Here is a 20,874-nt window from a genome sequence, read left to right as displayed (position 1 = left end):
TTGAGTCTACAGTTAAGTGTTGATGGAGTAGGAGTCCATGCGAGTCCTTACTGACATATTTAGTGCAGTCTGCCACGGCTCAGCACTTAGTTAAGTAAGGAAGAAGAGTCTGTGCGTCTGGGAAACTATTGCTAACTTTAGTTGATGTTGGACTGTATTTTATCCTTCAGCAGGAGAGTTCTTCACAACGTGGTAATTGACCACACTCTAAATGATAATTAAAATGTGAAACGGTAATTCTAACCACCTGGAGGTTTTACCATGGTTTACCATGAGAGCAGTAGCCTTTTCATCTCTAGTCACGCTGACCTTTGGCCACCAAAATCGAATCATTTTACCTTTGAGTTCAAGTAGACGTTAGGGCCGCTAATTCCCTCAAGGCGTTTTGATAGAAAACCCTAAAACATAAAAACTAAGGAATTCATTTAAAAAAAGCTTGTTACAGCCCACATCACAACTGATGTTGGGGCTGTCTCTGTGAACGTTTTGTAATAAAAATTGAAAAACCATCTGATTATGTTTCCTGTCTTTGTCTCCCTCTTCCTTAGATATCTGGAGTCTCGGTGTGATCCTGTTCATGCTGGTATGTGGCCAGCCCCCCTTCCAGGAAGCTAACGATAGTGAGACCCTTACCATGATCATGGACTGTAAATATACTGTACCAACACACGTCTCCAGTGTCTGCAAAGAGTAAGTGGTGCATTCACAGTATTTACACACTGAGTTGTTCTTTCTTTGATTTGATTATGAAATAATTAATTAGATGGCGGTACAAGAAGATATAGACAACATCTTTTGTCATTTTTGACAGTGTTGGCTGTCAGGACTGTACTCCCTCTTAATTGAACCATACTTGGTACTATCTCCCCATTTTTTACATGTGTTTTAGTCAATGTGCTGTATATACTGCATGGTTTGGGAAGAAGCCAGTCCCATTACACCCATGTGATTTTAACCTTTTTTTCCCTGTGTGTTTAAACACAATTAGTCAAAAGTTATTTCAGTGTAGTACCCTGAGCACAAATGACTCACAGCTTATTATTGTCATAAGAAATAATAACTACAATTTATCACAGAATACCTGTATATGCATCATATACTCATAGACCCCAAAATGACAAAAAACTGCCAGGGATGTTGTTTGATACAAGGCCTGTGCAATTATACTGTATATAACAGGTATTTAGCACTTCTGACATCAGTCACCTTCTCTCAATTATTATTTAACCACATTAATTATATAAAGCGCACAAAATAACACAAAATGAATAACTTACAGCACAGTCAGTCAAAATACAGTGTGGACATTCATATTTGAAAATATCATGGCAAATCATTGTGTCTTTCAAACAGTAATCAGTAGTCACAATAAATATGGTGTGACAAATGCCCCATAAGGAAACACATCCACCCAATATTAATAACTGTTGCAAAACAACTTCTCTTTGTAGTTTTGGATTACAGTGATCTGCAGTAGCCACAGTGATTTATTCCAGACCCTGCAGACCAATTTGCTCCGGTAGCTGGCAGAGACTAAAACCCTTCAAGCAGTTTGAGCAGCCCAGCTGCACAGCATTACAGTCCAACTGCACAAAAAAGTTCCACACTCAAGATGAGATAAGCAAACAGCTAGGCTAATAAATTAGCAGTTGTATAATTAACCATGTGTGAGTAGATCACACTCTTAATTAGTACTGTCTTTTGTACTAATTCTCTCAAGTACACTGGATGGGGATGGAGGGTATACAGACGGATAGTTACTTAAACAACTGTGGCCATGACTAAGAATAAGAAAAATAAATCTTTGACTTAGTTTGTTGTTGAGGATGTTTTACTCAGGTTAATTGGACCAACAGACCTCTTCATATCCAGTGTTGTCTACACAGAAAGCAGACAATGTCCTTGTTTGCTGAATATTTCTTTGTGTATAAAAAAGCATTTAATTTGTGGTTTTAACACTCAGGGAACACTTGATTGTTACAGTCAATCACATACTGCAGTTTGAAGTTGATCCAGTTGAAGGCCAGTAGTTTTTTTTCCACTGAACATCACAGTATTTTTAGACACAGGAAATAAAAGCTTATCTTCTCTGAGTCGAAGGAGAGATGTGTATAGATTTTAGAAGTGCTAAGCTGGAACAGCTGCGAGCAGTCTGATGGGCTTTCACTTCCGAACAGAAGAGCTATGTGTTGCAGACTTCTGCTGGTACTTCCAGCCTAGAAAAAAATCTTCCCAACGTATCAAAAAATGTCTTCAGGACACAAGTGACCACATTTTCAACCAATGGTCAGGAAACAGGATCACTGGTCGTTCGGTTAATGAACTGGTCACTGGAAACCTGCTCATAGCATGACAACCCATTGTAAATTCAGCCCAATTCTGAAATAAGCCATGCACATATCCATGATACATGAACAAATCTGTTTCTCTCTGGCCTAATATGGCCAGTTTTTTAATTGTCCACCAATTGGCCATCACTACTCTGTCCACAGTTCTCATGAAGTTTACAGTCCTGTTGTGGACAGCTTTGTTTGTCACAAGCTCAGCACAGTATTTCATTTTCATGTTTATTGTGTTTCCCTTGCTCTCTCTCTATTCCCTGTTGAATCACAAAAATGCCTCTACATGCTTCAGATAATTAATTATTCACTAGCTTGCTTAGGCAACCCTCTGTTTCATTTTGTCACCTTTTCTGAGAATTAAACTCAAAACAATATGTTGCTTTACAACATCACTAAGGATGTTGTTTGATGGCATTTTATTAAATCAGAATCCCATGTTTAATCATACAGGAAAAAATTATACCGTGAAGCTTGAAATTGAATCAGTTGGTCACTTTAATTATGATTTCTTTAGGGGAGGTTGTAGTATTTTAACCATAGGTTTTACTGCAGCTGCAGAAGCTGTGAAAGCCAAAGCGAAAAAACAACACACTGGAAATAAGCATTCTGCTTCTGTCATTCAATGGATATCAGCTCAATAAATCGTCTATGTTTTGCTTCCAAAATGCTTTTAATGCACTCATTAAGCTTGGAACAGTAAAGCCAATCTGCAATGTCAGCTTTATGCATTTCTATACATCATCAATGTGTTTTATGTTTGTTTCTTTAGTGGATGCGAACAAAAAGGCCAAACACTGAGTGTAAAGTTAAGGACAGCTTAAATAAAGAATTTGTGGCCATTGAGTTTAATGAATCTCCTTTCTTTCTCACAGCATGACATACAGATAGTAATCATTATGGGCTGTGTTTTGGAGACGGTCACAGCCGAACAGAACACTATGATCCTCATTTCCCGTCATTTTTGTATACACACACACACACACACACACACACACACACACACACACACACACACACACACACACACACACACACACACACACACACACACACACACACATTTAAATTCACTGATTTTCATTGTTTGAGTCAAGTACTGCAAGTATCACAATATTTTTTTCTCTTTTCCTGCTCACACCACCTCTAGATTTCGGGTTGGTAGCATCTCTCGCACACCTTTTAAGAATTGATGGAGTAGTTACTATACACTATAGAGTAACTTTAGTGATATTCATCAAAAGCAGACAACCTTTATATGGCTCACCTTTTATACAGAAAGAGAAGGATAGTGTGTCTAACCAACACCACACCACAGAATCAAATGATTGATAGCAGATGAGGCTGGGTGAGCACATGATCTGTAATTATTATTAAGAAATTTGGGACTAACTCGACTGTGAGGACATTCTGCCCACTCAATGTTGATGATTTTATTGTCATTTCTAATTTCTAAATGAAATGACGATGAAATGATTTCTAAAGCTGCACAGTGTTGCACAGTTCAACTGTAAAGGTCTGCTGCTTGTTAGATGTGTTGTGTAGTCGTATGTGCAGACACATTCTTCAGGTGTTCCCCTGCTCAGGTTTTGTCTGTCATGCAATTTTGAAAGGGAAAAATCTTGTATGGAGACATCAGGGCCTGTTGTTTTCTTTGAACGCCTACATGCTGGCAGTGCCACAGTATAGGTCTGTCCTGTTTCCCAGCATTAGTGTGTTGATTAGTTTGTTCTGGCTTCTTTGCACTGACTTCTTTCTGTTTGTACAGCACTTTGCTAGGAACTGTTGTGGGTGTGTTTTGCACTTTACAAGGGTGTTAATTACTTATGTGTCGCTGCAGCCAGTTCTTCCTTATGAGTCCATATGAACTGCACTTAGATAATGAGACATCAGTCTGCAGTCTGAGGAGAAAATCTTTTGTCAATATATGCTTACAGTCCAGTAAGTTGCAGAGGTGCACCTAATTCTCTGCACATTGCTAAGAGGTCATATGAGGTGATGATATACACTCCCTTCCAAAAGTATTTTTGGAAAAGTGAGGCCGTTTTTTTTTATTTTGCTGTGATAAATATGAGACAAACGATCAGCAATTCAGCTTTTATTTCCATGTGTTTACATCTGGATCTTATACATTAAAAGATGGCCCCTTTTGTTTGAACCCACCCATTTTTCATGTAGTAGTATTAGAAAATGTCACTGACAGGTGTGTTTTGTTGCCCAGTTGTATCCTAGTACATTGATTATTCAAACAGTTAATAGCACTGAATGTCTACACTCAGTTTAAGATTTGGTTTTGCGTGTTCAGATTGCATTTATAGTTAAAAGATTGTGACAAACTACAGACCTTTCTCTTGCCAGAAGCCTGGTAACTGGAGTTGGGTCGTCAGTGAGATTCAGCTCACTTGGTCTGGCTGCAGTATGAAACTGGTGTCAGTCAAGTCTTCATCATGCAGCAAGTTAATGACCCAAAACACACTGCTAAAACAATAACAAAGTTCATCAAGAGCAAAAAGTTTTACACTGACCAAGTCAGCTTCCAGACTTAAACCCTATGGAGAATGCATTTCACCTGCTAAAGAAGAGACTGAAGGGAGTAACCACCCAAAACAAACAACAACTCAAGAGGCTGCAGTGAAAGGCTGGAAAAACGTCACAAAAGAAGAATGCGAAAATGTTGGTGATGCCTGTGGGTCACTGGCCTGCTGCAAACAAAGTATTTGCAACTAAATATTAAGTCTATTTCACTTTATTCACTCTAATTCACTTCATTCTATCTCTATTTGTTCCTGTACTTTTGCTCACATGAAAAATTGGTGACTTCAATCAAAAGGTGTATTACTTCTAAATTGTTTATTGGATCCAGATCGTCTCATATAATAATTTTTTGATGTCAAATCCAAATGTTTTCAGTCTAAAGTAGAAATAGAGGAACTGGCCTCATTTTTCCAATACTTGGAAAAGTGGAGTGGAGGGAGGTTGCAGAGTACAGTCAGAGAAAGCTATCCCCCTGAACAATATCATGTCCCAAGTGTGCCGGGCATTGATATAAAAAATTTAGTTGCAGAAATGTTCAGGAATAAACAATATTCTGTATATTATTATGCTTTTTATATTATTATGAATTTATGATAGTCCAGAGGAGTGGGCGGGCTGCTGAGGGGTTGTTGGGTTTTCTAAATAAGTCTGTATACACTTACAATTTGTAAGGTCTTACACCTTACACTGTCAAGTGCTTTAAGATGACTTCTGTTGTGATTTGGAGCTATACAAATAAAACAGAATTTAATTGAACTGCTGGCTTTAATTTTTCTAACAGTGACAGGAAAATCTGAAGGCTGTTTGTTCTTTTAAGGGGACGGGTCCTGTAGCTCTGGTAGCTATATTGTACTTAATTAAAGGTTTATAATTTATTTAGGTGCTCCATTGATACTGAAACTGTGGAAAAAGGTGTCTGATCCACATGAAAACATGAGCTAAACAATATGTTTTTGACATGCCCAGTGCCAAAGTCATCATGCAGTCAGGGACCAGTGTCACTGTACAACACAGACATTTTTTTTAACACAATAGTTGTCCAACTAATTTATTATTATGATGTGAAACGGCAGTGACTTATACACACACACAGCTCTCCTTCAGAAACAACAAGTCATACATTCCGGTACATATTTCAACTAGCACTGCTTCCACTAATTTTCACTTTATAATGTATAGTTATAAAATGTGTGTTGAATGTAATTTGTTTTTCCACCATCCAACTCAGCAGTGCTGTGTTATCAGTTTGCTGCCAGTGTGCAGTCAGGTCTTTCCTGCTGCCTCAGTCTCTTCTCCACTGCTCCTACTGATAGTGATGCTGCTGGCTGTTGGTCCTCGCAGAGCCTGTCTAGCTCGGACTAATCCCAGTGCAACAGTCAGCAGAGCACCACTCTGTCCAGCCTGTCGGTCTGTAGCCTCCACCCTATTGTCTGCTCACAGGAGAATTGGAAAAAATGAATTCAGTGGAGCTAAAATTAGGTGATGGTCTCACAGTTTTTTCTACTTTAGTCTTTGTGTGTCTGAATGTGTGTGTGTGTGTGTGTGTGTGTGTGTGTGTGTGTGTGTGTGTGTGTGTGTGTGTGTGTGTGTGTGTGTGTCTGTGTGTGTGTGTGTGTGTGTGTGCCTGTGAAAATATGTTGTAATAAGCCATATGTCAGTAAATATTCTTATTAAGCTGTGTTTGTTTTATAACCATTGTAACTCAAACCATAATGTTCCAATTCAGCCTACAGTATTTTGTATTAGTGCTGTTGAACTAAACTAGCACCTACTCAAGCCAGATAATTCATCTAGAAAATAGTTTTTTGATATTCTGCCTTTACAGTATTTTAGTTTTTCTTTTCTCGTCTGTGATGGACATCCTTCAATTTGTGCCTCATCTTTGTACCTCAAGTTTCTGACGAGTATAACTTACTCCTGCATTCAGGATTACTTGCGTTAATTCTGGTTTTCTCACAAGATTCACTATCCCACCTAGTCCTTTTGAACTGGAATCTCAGGTTTCAACAGTGTTATTTGTGTGGAATTTGTGTTGCCAGGTGACCAGCAGTTGCACATCTTCAGGTCTGTCAGAGCACTTTGTCTTGCAGTCTCTCACTGTACATATTACACCTTCAGCAAATATTTGAAATGTTATCTATGCCACAAAATGAAAGCTTTGTTAATGTTAAGCTCATGTTTTTCTCTTTTTTTCTGTTATATTGTTATTGTCATATTTATTCACCAGCAGAACCAGTGAATGTACAAAACAGCTAACTAGTATTTTTTAAAGCCACAGTTGTTACATTTTATAACTTTATCTACGGCTAAAAATACATTACAAAAAATACCTTTTAGAAGTTAAATATCTTTTTCCTGTCAGTATTAGGATAATCACTTTCAATTTATTCCATAAAGCATAAGCTAGATTCCCTATATTTATACTATTTTATGTCTTAGAAGCTATGGGAAATGTGTATTGTGCTACAATGACTAAAAAGGTGCCAGATATCCAATGATGACGGTTCTGAATAAACTTGAATATAACATTTATGCAATGTGTGTGGAGACCCACACAAGACCCAACTTAATAATAAATAATACTATATTTATTTATAAACAACGTGCTTCACATAAGAAACAAGCAAATGGTTCTTTTTGTAAAAACGTATAGCATACATACATGATGCCAGAAAACATGAGAGTACAGCTCTGTTATCTAATGTGGCTTTAATAATACATGATGAGCATTTTCACTCTTCAGCAATAGACGTTGAGCGTGAACTCGTTCCTGCTTCTTTTTAGCGGCTATAATATTGTTATTAAATTGAATTTAATCTTTAATCACAAGTTATTAAATGTATTGTCTTTATCTAAGAGACCACAAATTTGTTTCTTCAATAAAATACAACAACAAATAAAACAGCATCTTATCTGACAATTTTGCTAAACTTAGTAAACATTTATTTAGTGAATTTATTTTTTACAGTCAGTGCTCCTATCTCAGTGTTATAGTAAGATGTCAATAGGAAGATATAAACAAACATGCATATTAAAGTAACCCTAAAAGCACCGGTATAAAATCAGATTCCACCACTGAAACAAACCGAAGGAACAATTCAGCTCTTGGAGGGTGAGAGTGATGTAACAGTCTTCAATAGTATGATGACCATCAATTGTTTTGACAACTTAGCCATTTACCTCAGGATAAGGAACAAAAATGGAGATCTTGTAGCACTTGAGACCACAACTAAATGTCAGGTGGAGGCCGCATTTATCTGTCAGATGTTTATAAGTCTCACATCTGCTAATGATTTTAGATTATTTCTGTAATTTTAAATCTCAGATGAAGTGAAAGAATGTGCTTTTTCTCCTTTCCCCTCTCTTCCGCTGATCGCTACAGTCTGATAGACCGTATGCTTCAGAGGGACCCAAAGCGGCGAGCCTCCTTGGAGGAAATTGAGAGCCATGCCTGGCTGCAGGGGGTCGACCCATCTCCAGCCACCAAATACAACACTCCCCTGGTCTCCCACAAGAACCTGTCAGAGGAGGAACACAACAGCATTATCCAGCGCATGGTGCTAGGAGACATTGCTGACCGAGAGGCTATAATTGAGTAAGTTGCTATGTTTTCCACCTGATATATCACCGGTATAAACTGCAAACAGTATACTGTTCTACTTTCATATTCCCTAAAATGTTTTGACAGAACAGCAGCTTTTTTCCTTGGTGATTCAAAGCAGGTCCTACCTTCACCAAAATGCACAAACTACATCTAATGCTTATCCCAAAAGATGTATCTTTTAGAAAAGTGAAAACCAGCAGAGCAGACCTACACCTCTATGACCATTGTTTGTCTTGCTTGACAACAGTACATACCGTGTGTTAGCACCAACTCACGAAAGACCTGTTTCTCCGTCATGCAAATTTGATCCATGTCCATAGATGTAAGCTGCAATCTTCCATCTTCATGATTCTTTGTTTCATGGTGAGCCGCAGGCAAAGGTCTATTGCCTTGTCCAAGTGAAGTTTGTTTAAGCACTTAGATCTGCTTCTGTAGCTGTAATCCGGTATGCAGTTGTTCAAACCGGTTATTTTTTTTTTAGTCTGTGGGGACACACTGGAAAATGAGAATTTAAATAGTTGATTTGCTTCACCTATTCCTACCAGTACCCTGATCTTTATCATATTCACTTTGTGTGTTGTAGAAGAATGCAAAGCATGGTCCAAATGACAAAACTTTGTGCACACATTTCTATCATCACACCATAGGTGACCTCACATCTCACAGCCCTATGTGTTGTATCTAAAAGAGCCAGCATCTAGTGACTCATAACATATCTAGGTTGCTAACACAAAGCAGCCCTCTGTTCAGAATGAAACAAGCAACATGGTTTAATAAAAGGGGCTCTGTCTGGTGTGTTTTGATGGTGCTACCAGATGTCTTACTATAAGTAATCGATTCAGTTTAAAAGACAAAACTCTGACAGTGGGCTATTGAGCATGATTTTACTTTCTTTAACTTTGATTTATGTTGTTTTATATTTTGCCTAAAGGTATTTAGTAGAAAGTGTGAGATCTTTTATTGTGACATTTTCATTAGTAAAATGGATACCTTTTTTACCTACTGGAAATGATGTATTAGGAAATTATGGGCTTCTGCTGTCCTTCGTATTTATTCAAACACCTGCACTGTCATTGGTAACCAACACAAAGACATGCATGTGATAAAAAGAAAAAAGAAAGGAAATTGAATGTGTGAGCATGAGATTTCCTCCCAATTCAGCTGTGTGTTTACCCACACACATTAATCAGTGCTTGAATGCAGTACCATGCACTTACACTGATAGCATTGACACTGTTCCATTTTAGTGCCCCATAAAACATTAGCTAATCTGTTTGTCTGACTTCAGTGTACTCATAAGTGAGGAGCCGTGTAACACAGAACAACACTAACACATCACTTAAAGCATGCTGACAGAGGTTCATCTTGCAGCTGTACGTGACATGCTGTGAAAGAGCAATGCATGGAAGAACATTTAAAGAGAGAACAGCTTTTGATTTCAGAGCACTGATATCGGCTTCGCACTTGTTCTTGTCAGCCTCGTTTCACAGTTCACCTGTCTTCCTCAAGAGAGCTACCTGTAGTGTGGTACAGAGACACAGATGCACACATACACACAGCAAACACTTGGAGTGTTGGTATTCTCCATTTGCACCTCTGCTCGTCTTTCCTCTGCTTTCAGAGCTACACTACAAATGAAGCCTCATATCACTGTGTACATACTAAGAGGGAGTGTGTATGTGTGTGCCTGTACACTGACAGGTGAGCATGTGTGTGCACAACATGCATAGATGCTGCAGTCCAGTGTGTAAAACCCTGTAGGTAAACAGCAGAGCATTGTTGTCTTTGATGGGTGTGTAGTGTCAGAATTTGTGTGACAATGTGTTACTACAGCTCTCCTACTACATTTGTGTTGCTCTCCTGTCTCATGCAGTAGCTCCTTCTTAAGATGAAGTGTCACACAGCAGAAACCTTGTCTAGCTATCACACACTGTGGTACAGAACAAAGGGCTGCAGTGTGGGAGCTTTTCATTCACTACAGTGGTAGAGAAGGAGCTTTGATTGTGTTTCATACTTCATACTGAATACACAATGCCCCTGCTCAGCCAATTAGCTGTGCAGCCATATATTTGAATGAATCAGTACCACGTGCGTTAACAGGCATTTTCTGTATGAAGATACAGTTTAACTCTGAAGTTCTAACCTTGTTATATTCTAATCACAGTTTAGAAATCTAAGCACTGTTACTGAACAACTATTACTAATGAATGTTTTACTGGCCAACAAAAAGTCAGTTCAATGACTTATCAATATACAACATATTGCAACGCCTCTAAATAGACATGCACTTCTAAACCTAATGCTCTGGATTATTTACTTAACATGATGAAAATCACCTGAGGCGCCTGGGGCAAAAACTACTGACGATGCCTCCACACACAAACACATACATTGAAGCTCTAAGCCATAGTACAAACACACATATCCTGTGTGTACAGCTGTTGGCTGCTATGCTAAGGATTTGATTAGTTTCATTCAAATGCATAGCTTAAGCTCTAATTCTTCTGGCTGCACAAGAGTCTGGAAAAAGGTGACTTTGTTTAGACTTCAGTTGTTACCTCTGGGTCACAGAGGTTCCCAGGTTCATAATGATATGTTATTTTCTATTTGCTTATAATACTTAAAAATACATAATCAAGTATTTTATTCATGTTACATACTTTGGTGATCTGTTTAGGTTAAATCATTACGTCTTACACATAAAATCAGTTTGATAACCTGTCAGTGCTGCGATTGATCTTCTGAGGCTGGTCTTATTATTTATATTATTTAGCTGTTGTTGTGCGACTGGGACAAAAGCACAAAATAACTATCACCAATGACCAGTGCCCTCTCCCTATATTTTCAATCTTCTCATCTCATGCTAGAGTTGTGCCGATTAATTTATCAGTAACAAATGTGATTGAGAAAGAATGAAACCAGCCCCAGCAACTGTTTGTACTGCTTCAATGCACTGACAATGCCATTGTTTATTTGGTGATTAGATTTTGTGGCAATAATCTGTATCTGCAAAGTAAAGCTGTCGGATAAAAGTGCCACACTCGCCACTGAATTGTGATCATAAAATGCAAATACTCAAGTAAAGCATTTTAGTACTCGCAGTACTAAATGTACACAGTTACTTTCCAGCACTGCTCGTCTTGAGCGTCTTTTCTTTGGTGGAAACACAGCTTCTGCATATTTGTTGTGGACCACTTCAGGCCCGCATCCAGATTGGATGAATTTTTGGGAAAACAGAAATGCTCTATAATTTTACTATCTTTTGGGTGGTCTCAAACATGGGCATCCATCACATATATGTTAATGTCATCTCTGTCATCTGTTAATTCCTTTCTGTTACAGTATGTTTTCTATACAATATGCTTTTCAATTTTTAATGATAATGACATATATTATTAATCCCCTTGGGGAAATTGTTGTGCATGTTCCTAATTTGACTGTGTTGTTTCAGAGCCCTGGAGACCAACAAGTACAACCACATCACAGCCACATACTACCTACTAGCAGAAAGAATCCTGAGGGAGAAGCAAGAGAAGGAAGTCCAGACCCGTTCATCCAGCCCCAGTAACATAAAGGCACAGTTCAGGTAAAGAAGAATGTATCCTGGCAAAAACACACTCGATGTAGCACGCGTGAAAACATTACTATTATAGCTTATATTTGTAGTAAAAGAGTGATCCTTTTTTTCCCAGTAAGAAATATCACTGCTCATCATGATAATGGCGATTTGAGTCAAGCTATGAGCTGAGAAGAGGGTAATTGACCTAACTCGCTCCACTGCCTCAAACTGCAGCCTCTTATTAGACTCTCTGGCTTAGATCTCTAAAGGTTTCATTTCCATTTCTGGGTTCAGTAAGCATTCACATGCTAAGCTCAGGGGAGACAAAACAGAGGAACTATTTCTAACTATTAAAAGCATTGTTTTAATTTATCTTAGCTCTATTGTATTATTCTATCTGACTGTTTTACATTCGTTCTATTCCCCTGGAGAGGTAAGTGAGGAACACCTGGCTCCAGTCATAACAATACTGAACAACAAAGAAAATTGATGCTAGTTTATTCCTTTACCTGTCAGTGTATTTCCTTGTTACCTCCATGCCAAAATTGTTCCTCTTAAAAGGCAGAAGATAGCTGGATAGTGTACAGATAGTACAGAGAAGAAGAACAAATAAGGAAGAAAGGAGAGAGGAGGGTTCAGCAAAAGGACACTGGCACAACTCCCTCCACATTCCTCCCCTAGCTCTAAAGAGGCATAGCAAGCATCCAGGATCTGAGAAATCCTGATTTATGCACATAAACCCTGTGTGTTATGCACTTACTTGTAGAAACCAATAAAGCATAGGAGAAACCAGACAACCACTTTACAAACTGACAACACAACACAGGAGGACTCAGCTCCTCAGGACTCAGCAGTCTGTGCATCCGAAAGTCAAGGTTCAGTCTGAAGACAGTAGTGTACACATTGTGGACAGTAAGGACCAGTGATTTGAATGAGGAGTAAAGGAGATTATCTACATCAAACTGAGACAAGCCTCTGTCATCAGAGCAGGTGGACTATGACACCACTAATCAGATATTTATAATGCCATTATTTCATTGCTCCTAAGGTGGTTTCATGTTTTGTGCACACTTTGACACAAATACATGCCATCTGGAACAAGAATCCAAGTAAAGTAGGTGTACTATTTGCAATTTCTCGATTTTCTGAAATGTGATCTTCACCACAGTCACACATATAAACAAACACCATACTTCTCAGCTGATAAAAAGGTCCTCATGTGTCATGTCTTAATTGAATCCCCTGTTAAACATATAGAGTGATGTCATGTGAGTGCACACAGAGGCAGGGAAAAGTCAGTGTGTGAGTGTTTTAATAATTGGTTGAACGTTTGGCAGCAACAACTCAAACAAGTTCTTCCTGTAGATGTGAATTAGACCTGTGAAATGTCCAGGAGGAAGTTTGGACCATTCAGAAAACACTGTAGTCATAGAATGGGTTACTTACTTACTATTATTGCCACTATAGATACCTGCCACTGCTTTAGAATCAGTTTTATTAACAAGTATACAAAGAAATGATTAAGAAATGATTAACTCTAATAACTCAACTATAATTCAAGATTCAAGATTCAAAAAAATATTATATAATAATATTCATTCAAATTGTTCTTTCAAAGCCTCATTTAATTCATATATTTAGAAAGAGAAAAAAGCGAGAGTCTGAAACCACAGAAAGTGTTCAGTCTTTGATAACAACAAGCTGATAGAAATGAAAACTCTGCACTGTGTTTATTGTACAAACGAACCAGACTAACAGTACCACAATAGCATAACCTCAAAGTCTTTCTGCTGAAAGTATTCCCAACAGAAAAACACATAAATGTTAGCACGTAAACTCATTACTAGTTGGCTTTGTAAATAGAATAAAGACAGCACTGACAGCAAGAAAACACATGCATGACATATTTAAAATAATAATAATAATTTTAATTAATGGAATAATTAAGTGATAACAACAACTGAACAATCGATAGAACACTAGCTAAACTTAAAATAGAAGTAACTATTTACACTGATGGTTGATGGCGACAAGAATTTAGAATGAAACATGTACAGTCAATCAATATAAATACAATCACAACATGTGACTGATCCTGTTTTAAGTTGTTCAGATTCTGTTTTGTTTGTGAGACTGCCGCAGACTCTTAGCAGTGATGTGTATCATATCAGATGACTCGTTAGATTTTCCACTGCTGGCTACACGTAGCAGCAGTGGCCTGTACAAACAACGTGACAAAGTCTATAGGCCTGTGTGTTGAGTACCTGCATCAGTTATCACCACCTTATTGATTTGTTATCATGCTGCTATCAAGGTGTCCTCTGTGCTCTCTGTGTGTGGTGGGTGTCAGACATGTAGCAGAACTACATTAAATAATGTAACTTGAATTGACCTCATGAATGAGACCTCTGATAGTTGACTCAGATTGACCCACATACTAGTGTGTGTTTTCCACTGCCTGCTATACTTCACATGCGCACACACACACCCTCAACTTAGTTGTGTTAATGTTGTCTCTGCACAGCAGCTTAGTGGTTGCTGTTATCGACAGACAAGAGCCTTTGAAAAACAGCATTTTGAGTTGCTCTGTATCAAAGATTAAAATAAATCCTGATGGGAAGTGTGAGGCATGAACTGACGAGTCAGATGATTGCTGGAATTCATCCAATTCAGCTAAAATCTTTTTATTTTTTGTGGAATGAGTCTTAGATCTGCCTGTGTCTGTGTACGAGATGTGCTCAGGTCAGTGACTGTGTGTTGCCGTGTGTGTTGAGCTAACAGCAAAGCCACTCTTGGGATTCATTGCTAAGCGTGATGTCAGGGGAATGCTCAATCTTGCCGTGTGTTTCACCCCTTTCCTGTCAACACAAACCTTCCAGGACACACTTCACCAAACTGCAGAGCTGTTTGCTGTCAATGATGGATTCAGCTCCTAGATTCTAATTGTCTCTGCAGAAGCTTTGTCAAGTCTTAGAAATGAACTCATGATGTCATCAGGGTTATCACAGAGATGTGGGGATTTGAAGAAGAGGACTCCTAAAGTTGGTTTTAGTGTTGCATTGTGGGAAATGAACTTGGTCACGTGACTCTGGGGGCTTCACCTTTTTGTTCACAAAATCACAGGTTTTTAGTCAATGTAACACCTGTTCTCTGTCTCACAAAGACATCATTATACTGTAAATGAATAAACAGTCACAGTATGTAACATGGTGGAATAATGAGTGAATATGTTTGTGTTGTTCAGAGGAAACTGAACAGAAAGACTCTCTAACACTAGTATAATGATATTCACCTTTACAGCGGCTGATGTGTGTCTGACTAATCTGCTTCAGAAACTCGTTGCTGTGTTCTCTCAGGTCTGGCTCAACTGTTTTTAATTGGTACCTTTTTCACTGATATTGAACAGAGGAGCTGTGGTTCAGTCAATAGTGGGGACAGCATTTGTGCAGCAGCTCTAATACACCAGGAAAAACACTGAATAAAACAAAAGTGAGGACGTAAATGACCTGTACTCAGAATCATGTGTTAGGTTGATGCAGTGACGGCATGGTTTTGCGGGGGAGGTTGTTGAATACATTATATTTGTTTAACCTGGCAGTATAACATTCATTCATACAGTCCAGAAAGAATTCTCTTTAACTTTTTCCACATTTTGTTATGTTATAGCCTTATTCCAAAATTGATTAAATAGTTTTCCTCAGAATTTTACAAACAATTCTACATAATGACAACATGAAATAAGTTTGTTTGAAATCTTTGCAAATTTATTTAAAAATAAAAAAACTAAATAAGTCACATTTACATAAGTATTCAGTTTTATTTTGGTAAAGCACCTTTAGAACCAATTACAGCCTCAAGTCTTGATTATGATGTTACAAACTTGGCATATCTATTTTTGGGCAGTTTCCACCATTAATCTTCGCAGTGCCTCTAAAGCTCCATCAGGTTGGATGGGGAGCATTGGTGCACAGCCATGCTAAGATCTCTCTAAGACCTTCTTTCTCAATCGCAGTTTGGCCAGGCGGCCTGCTCTAGGATGAGTCCTGGTGATTCCAAGCTTCTTCCGTTTACAGATGATGGAGGCCACTGTGCTCATTGGGACCTTCAGTATGACAGAATTGTGTTCTTTATCCTTCCCCACATCTGTGCCTCAATACAATCCTGTCTCGTAGGTATACAGAGCTGTGCTCTGACATGCACTGTTAACTGTGGGACCTTATAAAGACAAGGTGGAGCTCAGTTTAGAGTGTCATGGCACAGGCTGTATTTTTGTAGATGTGTTTTTTTCCATTTTCTATTTTTTATAATTTTGCAAAGTTGTCAAACCCTTTTCACGTTGTCATTATGAGGTATGGTTTGTAGAAATCTGAGAAGAATAAAGAATTGGATCTATTTTGTTATAAGACATAACAAAATGTGGACAAACTGTCCATACTGTCTGAATGCACTGTAAATCAGTGGAATAACCAAAACAAGTTTTTAATCCCCCCGCCCTCCATTTGTCTTTACCATGTGTGATATGGAACTTTGAGAGAAGGTCTTCACTAATCATACTAATCATACTACAATTATATGTTGAGTTTAAAGCATACAAAGGGTTCATAAGGATCAAAAATGAAACTCAACTTGTTTCTTATCTGTCTTTTCAGGCAGTCCTGGCCCACCAGAGTGACAGACATGCACCAGGACATAGAGGACAGCTTGGCAGCATCTTCTATCTCCCACACTGGAGGCCCCCAGTCTCCAGCTCGCAGCACCGAGAGCCTGCTTAATGGACACCGCTCCAAAGGTGTGATGGAGCTGGGCAGACGAGAAGAGACGGTGACGGACTCTCCAGGACCACCAGCGCAGGTACAGATGTCTTTTAGCAGTCCCCTGAAGGAATGTCAGGAATTTGAAATCACACTGTGTTTTCAAGGACGCCTACGTGACTGAAACTGTGCTCACTGTTCATGTAACACCCTGCTTTATTATATTTGTTTGTTCTTTTTTAAAATCTCATTCCAGGAAGCCGGTGCTGCTTCCTCAGGCCCTGCTTCTGGCTCTGGTCCTGGGACCAACAGGACATCTGTTCCCTCCACTTCAGCAGCAGCCAAGCAGAGAACCTGCCTGTTCAGGTCTGATCAAGTTGGAGAATTTTATAAGAATCTTTATTTTTGCTGTTATCTTTTGTCACTAATGATTGTTTGGTATATTGATTATTGATTGATATGTCAATCATATAAATAATGAACTGTGTAGTTCAACTGGTCGAGGCAGATGGCCGCCCACCATGAGCCTAGTTCTGCTGGAGGTTTCTTCCTCTAAAGGGAGTTTTTCCTCTCCACTGTCGCCTAGTGCTTACTCAAGTGGGGTTGTTGGGTTTTCTATATCATTCTGTATAAAGTTATATTTTGTAAGGTCTTAAACATTAGATGGTAAAGTGCCTTGAGATGACATCTGTTGTGATTTGGTGCTATACAAATAAAATAGTAACATAAAAAGTAACAGAAAATCTTACATAAGCTGAATATGACTTTTGGAACAATCAAATTCACACTCTCTGTGAAGATCCTGTCCTGCTGCAATAAAACAAAGTAATGTCTCTCTCTCAGGGTGGAGGAGGATGAGGAAGAGGAGGAAGAGCAGGACCCGTCTCCCCTTCCCACCCAGGTGATTCTGCGCCGTAAGCCCCCCTCCATCACCAATCGCCTCACCTCCAGGAAGAGTGCCCCTGTGCTCAACCAAATCTTTGAGGAGGAGGGGGAGTCTGACGATGACTTTGACATGGACGAGGGTCTGCCACCCAAACTCAGCCGTCTCAAGATGAACATGGCTGGGAACGCCTCCAACCTAAGCGCCGGCTCCAACTCATCCCCAGGATCCACGCAGAAGCGCTACCACCGACGCAAGAGCCAGGGGAGGGGATCATCGTGTTCCAGCTCGGAGACGAGTGATGACGACTCGGAGAGCCACCGGAGACGCCTGGACAAAGACTCAGGCTTCACCTACTGGAACAGAAGGGACAGCAGCGAGGGGCCGCCTGGCAGCTCGGGAGGGAACGGGGGCGGCAGCAGCTCAGGCCAGGGGAAGCCTCCTGGAGAGGGAGGAGGCACCTCGGGTGCAGACCGGGAGAGTCCTCCTGGGGGAAGTGGGAATGAAAATGGAGGGGGCGGTGGTGATGGGAGGAGTGGGGGAGGAGGGGGTAATAGAGGACAAGACAGCCCCTCCAGTTGTTGTAACAACAGTAGCACTATGAACCCCTCACTCAGCTCTCAGTCCCGCTCGTCCCGCACCGTGAGCCGCAGCACTGAGCTGGTAGAGAGTCTGAAGCTCATGAGTCTGTGCCTCAGTTCTCAGCTGCAGCACCACCGCACAGGGCGGGGGGCGCGAGGGGGAGGGGCAGGAGGCGGGGGCAAGTTCATCATTGACCCCCGCAGCCTCTCAGGAGGAAGAGTGAAAATCCAGGAAAAATCCACCTGGAGGATGTGCATTGGCTCCACAAGGAGCCTGGACACCATCACCCTCCCCACCACCGCTCTGCCTCACACCCACCACCACCGCAAAACGGCGCTGCACGACCCCCCCATCCTGCATGCAGCGCCAGGCGACAGGAACCCACGTGGCAACCTGAGCGCTTTCAAAAACGGTGTGCTTCAACTACCTCTGTGTGAGAAGACCATCTCTGTCAACATCCAACGGGGAGCAGGCTCCAAGGACGGCCTGCTGTGTACCTCAGCTCCAGCCAGCTGCTGCCAGGTCATCTAAAGACCCCCTCCACACACACACACACACACACACACACACAACTCAAACCTTCTCCACCGTTTGTCATCCCTCCTCCTCCACATCATGAAGCACTTTCCTCACTGGGTTTACTTCTCCTGTGGTCCGCTAACTGCTCGTCTGTCTGAGGTGCACGCTTGTAACATTTCTCAGAGTAGTTTCAGTTTTTCATTTGATTCTTTTTGTATCTTCACCTGCTCTTCACATTAGCGAAACTAACTTTTACCCATTGTAAAATGCTAAGGGTTTGGTTTGATGGTAGCTACATTAAGGATGGGTAGTTCACCACTTTCCCCCATACGACAAGTGTTAGAGCCACTGAGAGGGGGGGGGGAAATCCACCACCAATCAAAATAGTTTAAGGATTATGTTGAAATCTTCATATAATCAGAAGAATTTTGCAGACTTTTCTTATTCTCATGACTTTTTTAATGACATTCTGACTTTATTCTTGAAATAATAATGATGTTTTTATAGAACCACAACTTTCTTGTAATATTTTCTCTTAAAATCTACAAATGATTTCTAATCTCGATGACGTTTCTCTTTCTCACCACGGTGTTGAGTCTTTTTCCCTCCAACTTTTGATCTTGATACTCAGTTGTACCACACAGCACTGTCACAGCTCACCAACACTCCTTCTTTCATCTCTGACCTGTGGTTTCTCTGAGATCACAGCTCTATCTGTGAACACTTATGTTGACGAACGGGAGAGGAAAGGTTCAGTGACCTCGGACTCCAGTCTCCATATTGCACTCAGACAATCTATTCTGTTGTTGTTTTTAATCATTTTTACTTGGATAAATTCAGCTCCATCACATTATTTGCAACAAATTGTTTGTCACAACCCTTTAAATTTGTGTCTCTTTGTGGAGACGGGTTAAATTGGAAAGGTGATTCTATTGATACTGTAGCAAATAGCTCATCACAACAGGTTTGGAAATGTTACTGCTGATCATATATTTAAATATGAGGTATTATTTTTTTATTCACAACATTGTTTTGCTGTAGTTTCAGATAGAACTCTGTGGAAACACACTCACACTACTAGTATCCAAGCAGTTTGCTCTAATTGGACTTCTGCTCCGCACCTGCAGTCACACGTCTCCGAGAGCTTACTGTACCTGTGGGTGTAGCGTGTGTATGTATATACGAGTATGTTGAAGAGTAAAGTTTATTTTTAAAACTTGTACATTTTTTTGAGTGACCTGCTGTTTTAAAATGTAGACGAAGGCCTGTATGGGGGCTCGCTGGTTAGAACTAGTGTGTGTGTGTGTGTGCGTGTTTGCACCAGGTGAATCAGTGTGAGCTCACAGGAGGCGGCCAGACACGAACAAATGAAGAGAAGACGGGGAGATGAGGAAACTAGTTAAAGGGCATTGGCAATAAGCTAAATTGTGTGTTGCAGCTATCTGTATAGAAACATTTGTCATTAGTTTCATTTTTTTAAATTCCAAACGTGTGGAGCCTTACGACATCCACAGAAAAAGGAAAGCTACGTTCAGTTTTATTTTTTCTCTCTTTGGTTCCTGTTTCTTGAAAACCAAATGTACATAGAGGTGTAAATATGGTGCTCTTTCTCTTTATCTAGAACTGCAAAGTGAACCTTTTGGTGCATAGCTGTACAGTAATCTAGCCTTATGATAATTAGTAATACTGTATTGGTGTCTCAGCTAAGAATAACAATGACACAATTCTATTCATACTGTCAGGTCTCTTTGACTGTTGTCTTACTCAGCTGTATCCAGGTGAATGATGTGCATGTGTTTCAATGTTTGACATTCAGTGACACTGAGAATAGAGAGAATCTGCAGATTCCAGAAATATTACTGGACCAAAAACAGCAGAAGAAAAAGAAAAAAAGATGCATTGAAAACTGACAGGAATATTCAGTGTATTATTCTGTAGTTGCTACCCGTTGTCAGACGTTACATGTAGCCATGGTAATATCCAAAAATAAAATGTGGAATACTGTTTTATACATGTGGTCTCCTGGGTCTTTATTGGTAGACGTGGTTTGAACTGTGCGAGGATAATGATAACTTGAATAATTCTGCATGACTGAAGTGACT

At 39.8% G+C, this 20,874-nt stretch overlaps 1 protein-coding gene across 3 annotated transcripts in view; it reads left to right on the top strand.

The window, feature by feature from the left end:
• Positions 1 to 20,781, top strand: part of snrka (SNF related kinase a) — a 39,531-nt gene extending 18,750 nt beyond the window's left edge. For all 3 annotated transcript variants that reach the window (XM_026371801.1, XM_026371799.1, XM_026371800.1), the window contains exons 3-8: positions 549 to 690; positions 8,257 to 8,469; positions 11,930 to 12,064; positions 16,687 to 16,888; positions 17,045 to 17,154; positions 17,632 to 20,781. In XM_026371801.1, coding sequence (XP_026227586.1) covers positions 549 to 690; positions 8,257 to 8,469; positions 11,930 to 12,064; positions 16,687 to 16,888; positions 17,045 to 17,154; positions 17,632 to 18,784 — 1,955 coding nt within the window. In that variant the 3' untranslated portion in view covers positions 18,785 to 20,781. The remainder of the gene's footprint in view (positions 1 to 548; positions 691 to 8,256; positions 8,470 to 11,929; positions 12,065 to 16,686; positions 16,889 to 17,044; positions 17,155 to 17,631) is intronic.
• Positions 20,782 to 20,874: the final 93 nt, after the last annotated feature.

The sequence above is a fragment of the Anabas testudineus genome, chromosome 16 (genome assembly GCF_900324465.2).
Source record: "Anabas testudineus chromosome 16, fAnaTes1.2, whole genome shotgun sequence".
Taxonomy (NCBI): Eukaryota; Metazoa; Chordata; class Actinopteri; order Anabantiformes; family Anabantidae; genus Anabas; species Anabas testudineus.
This window is presented reverse-complemented; position numbering and strand designations above follow the sequence as displayed.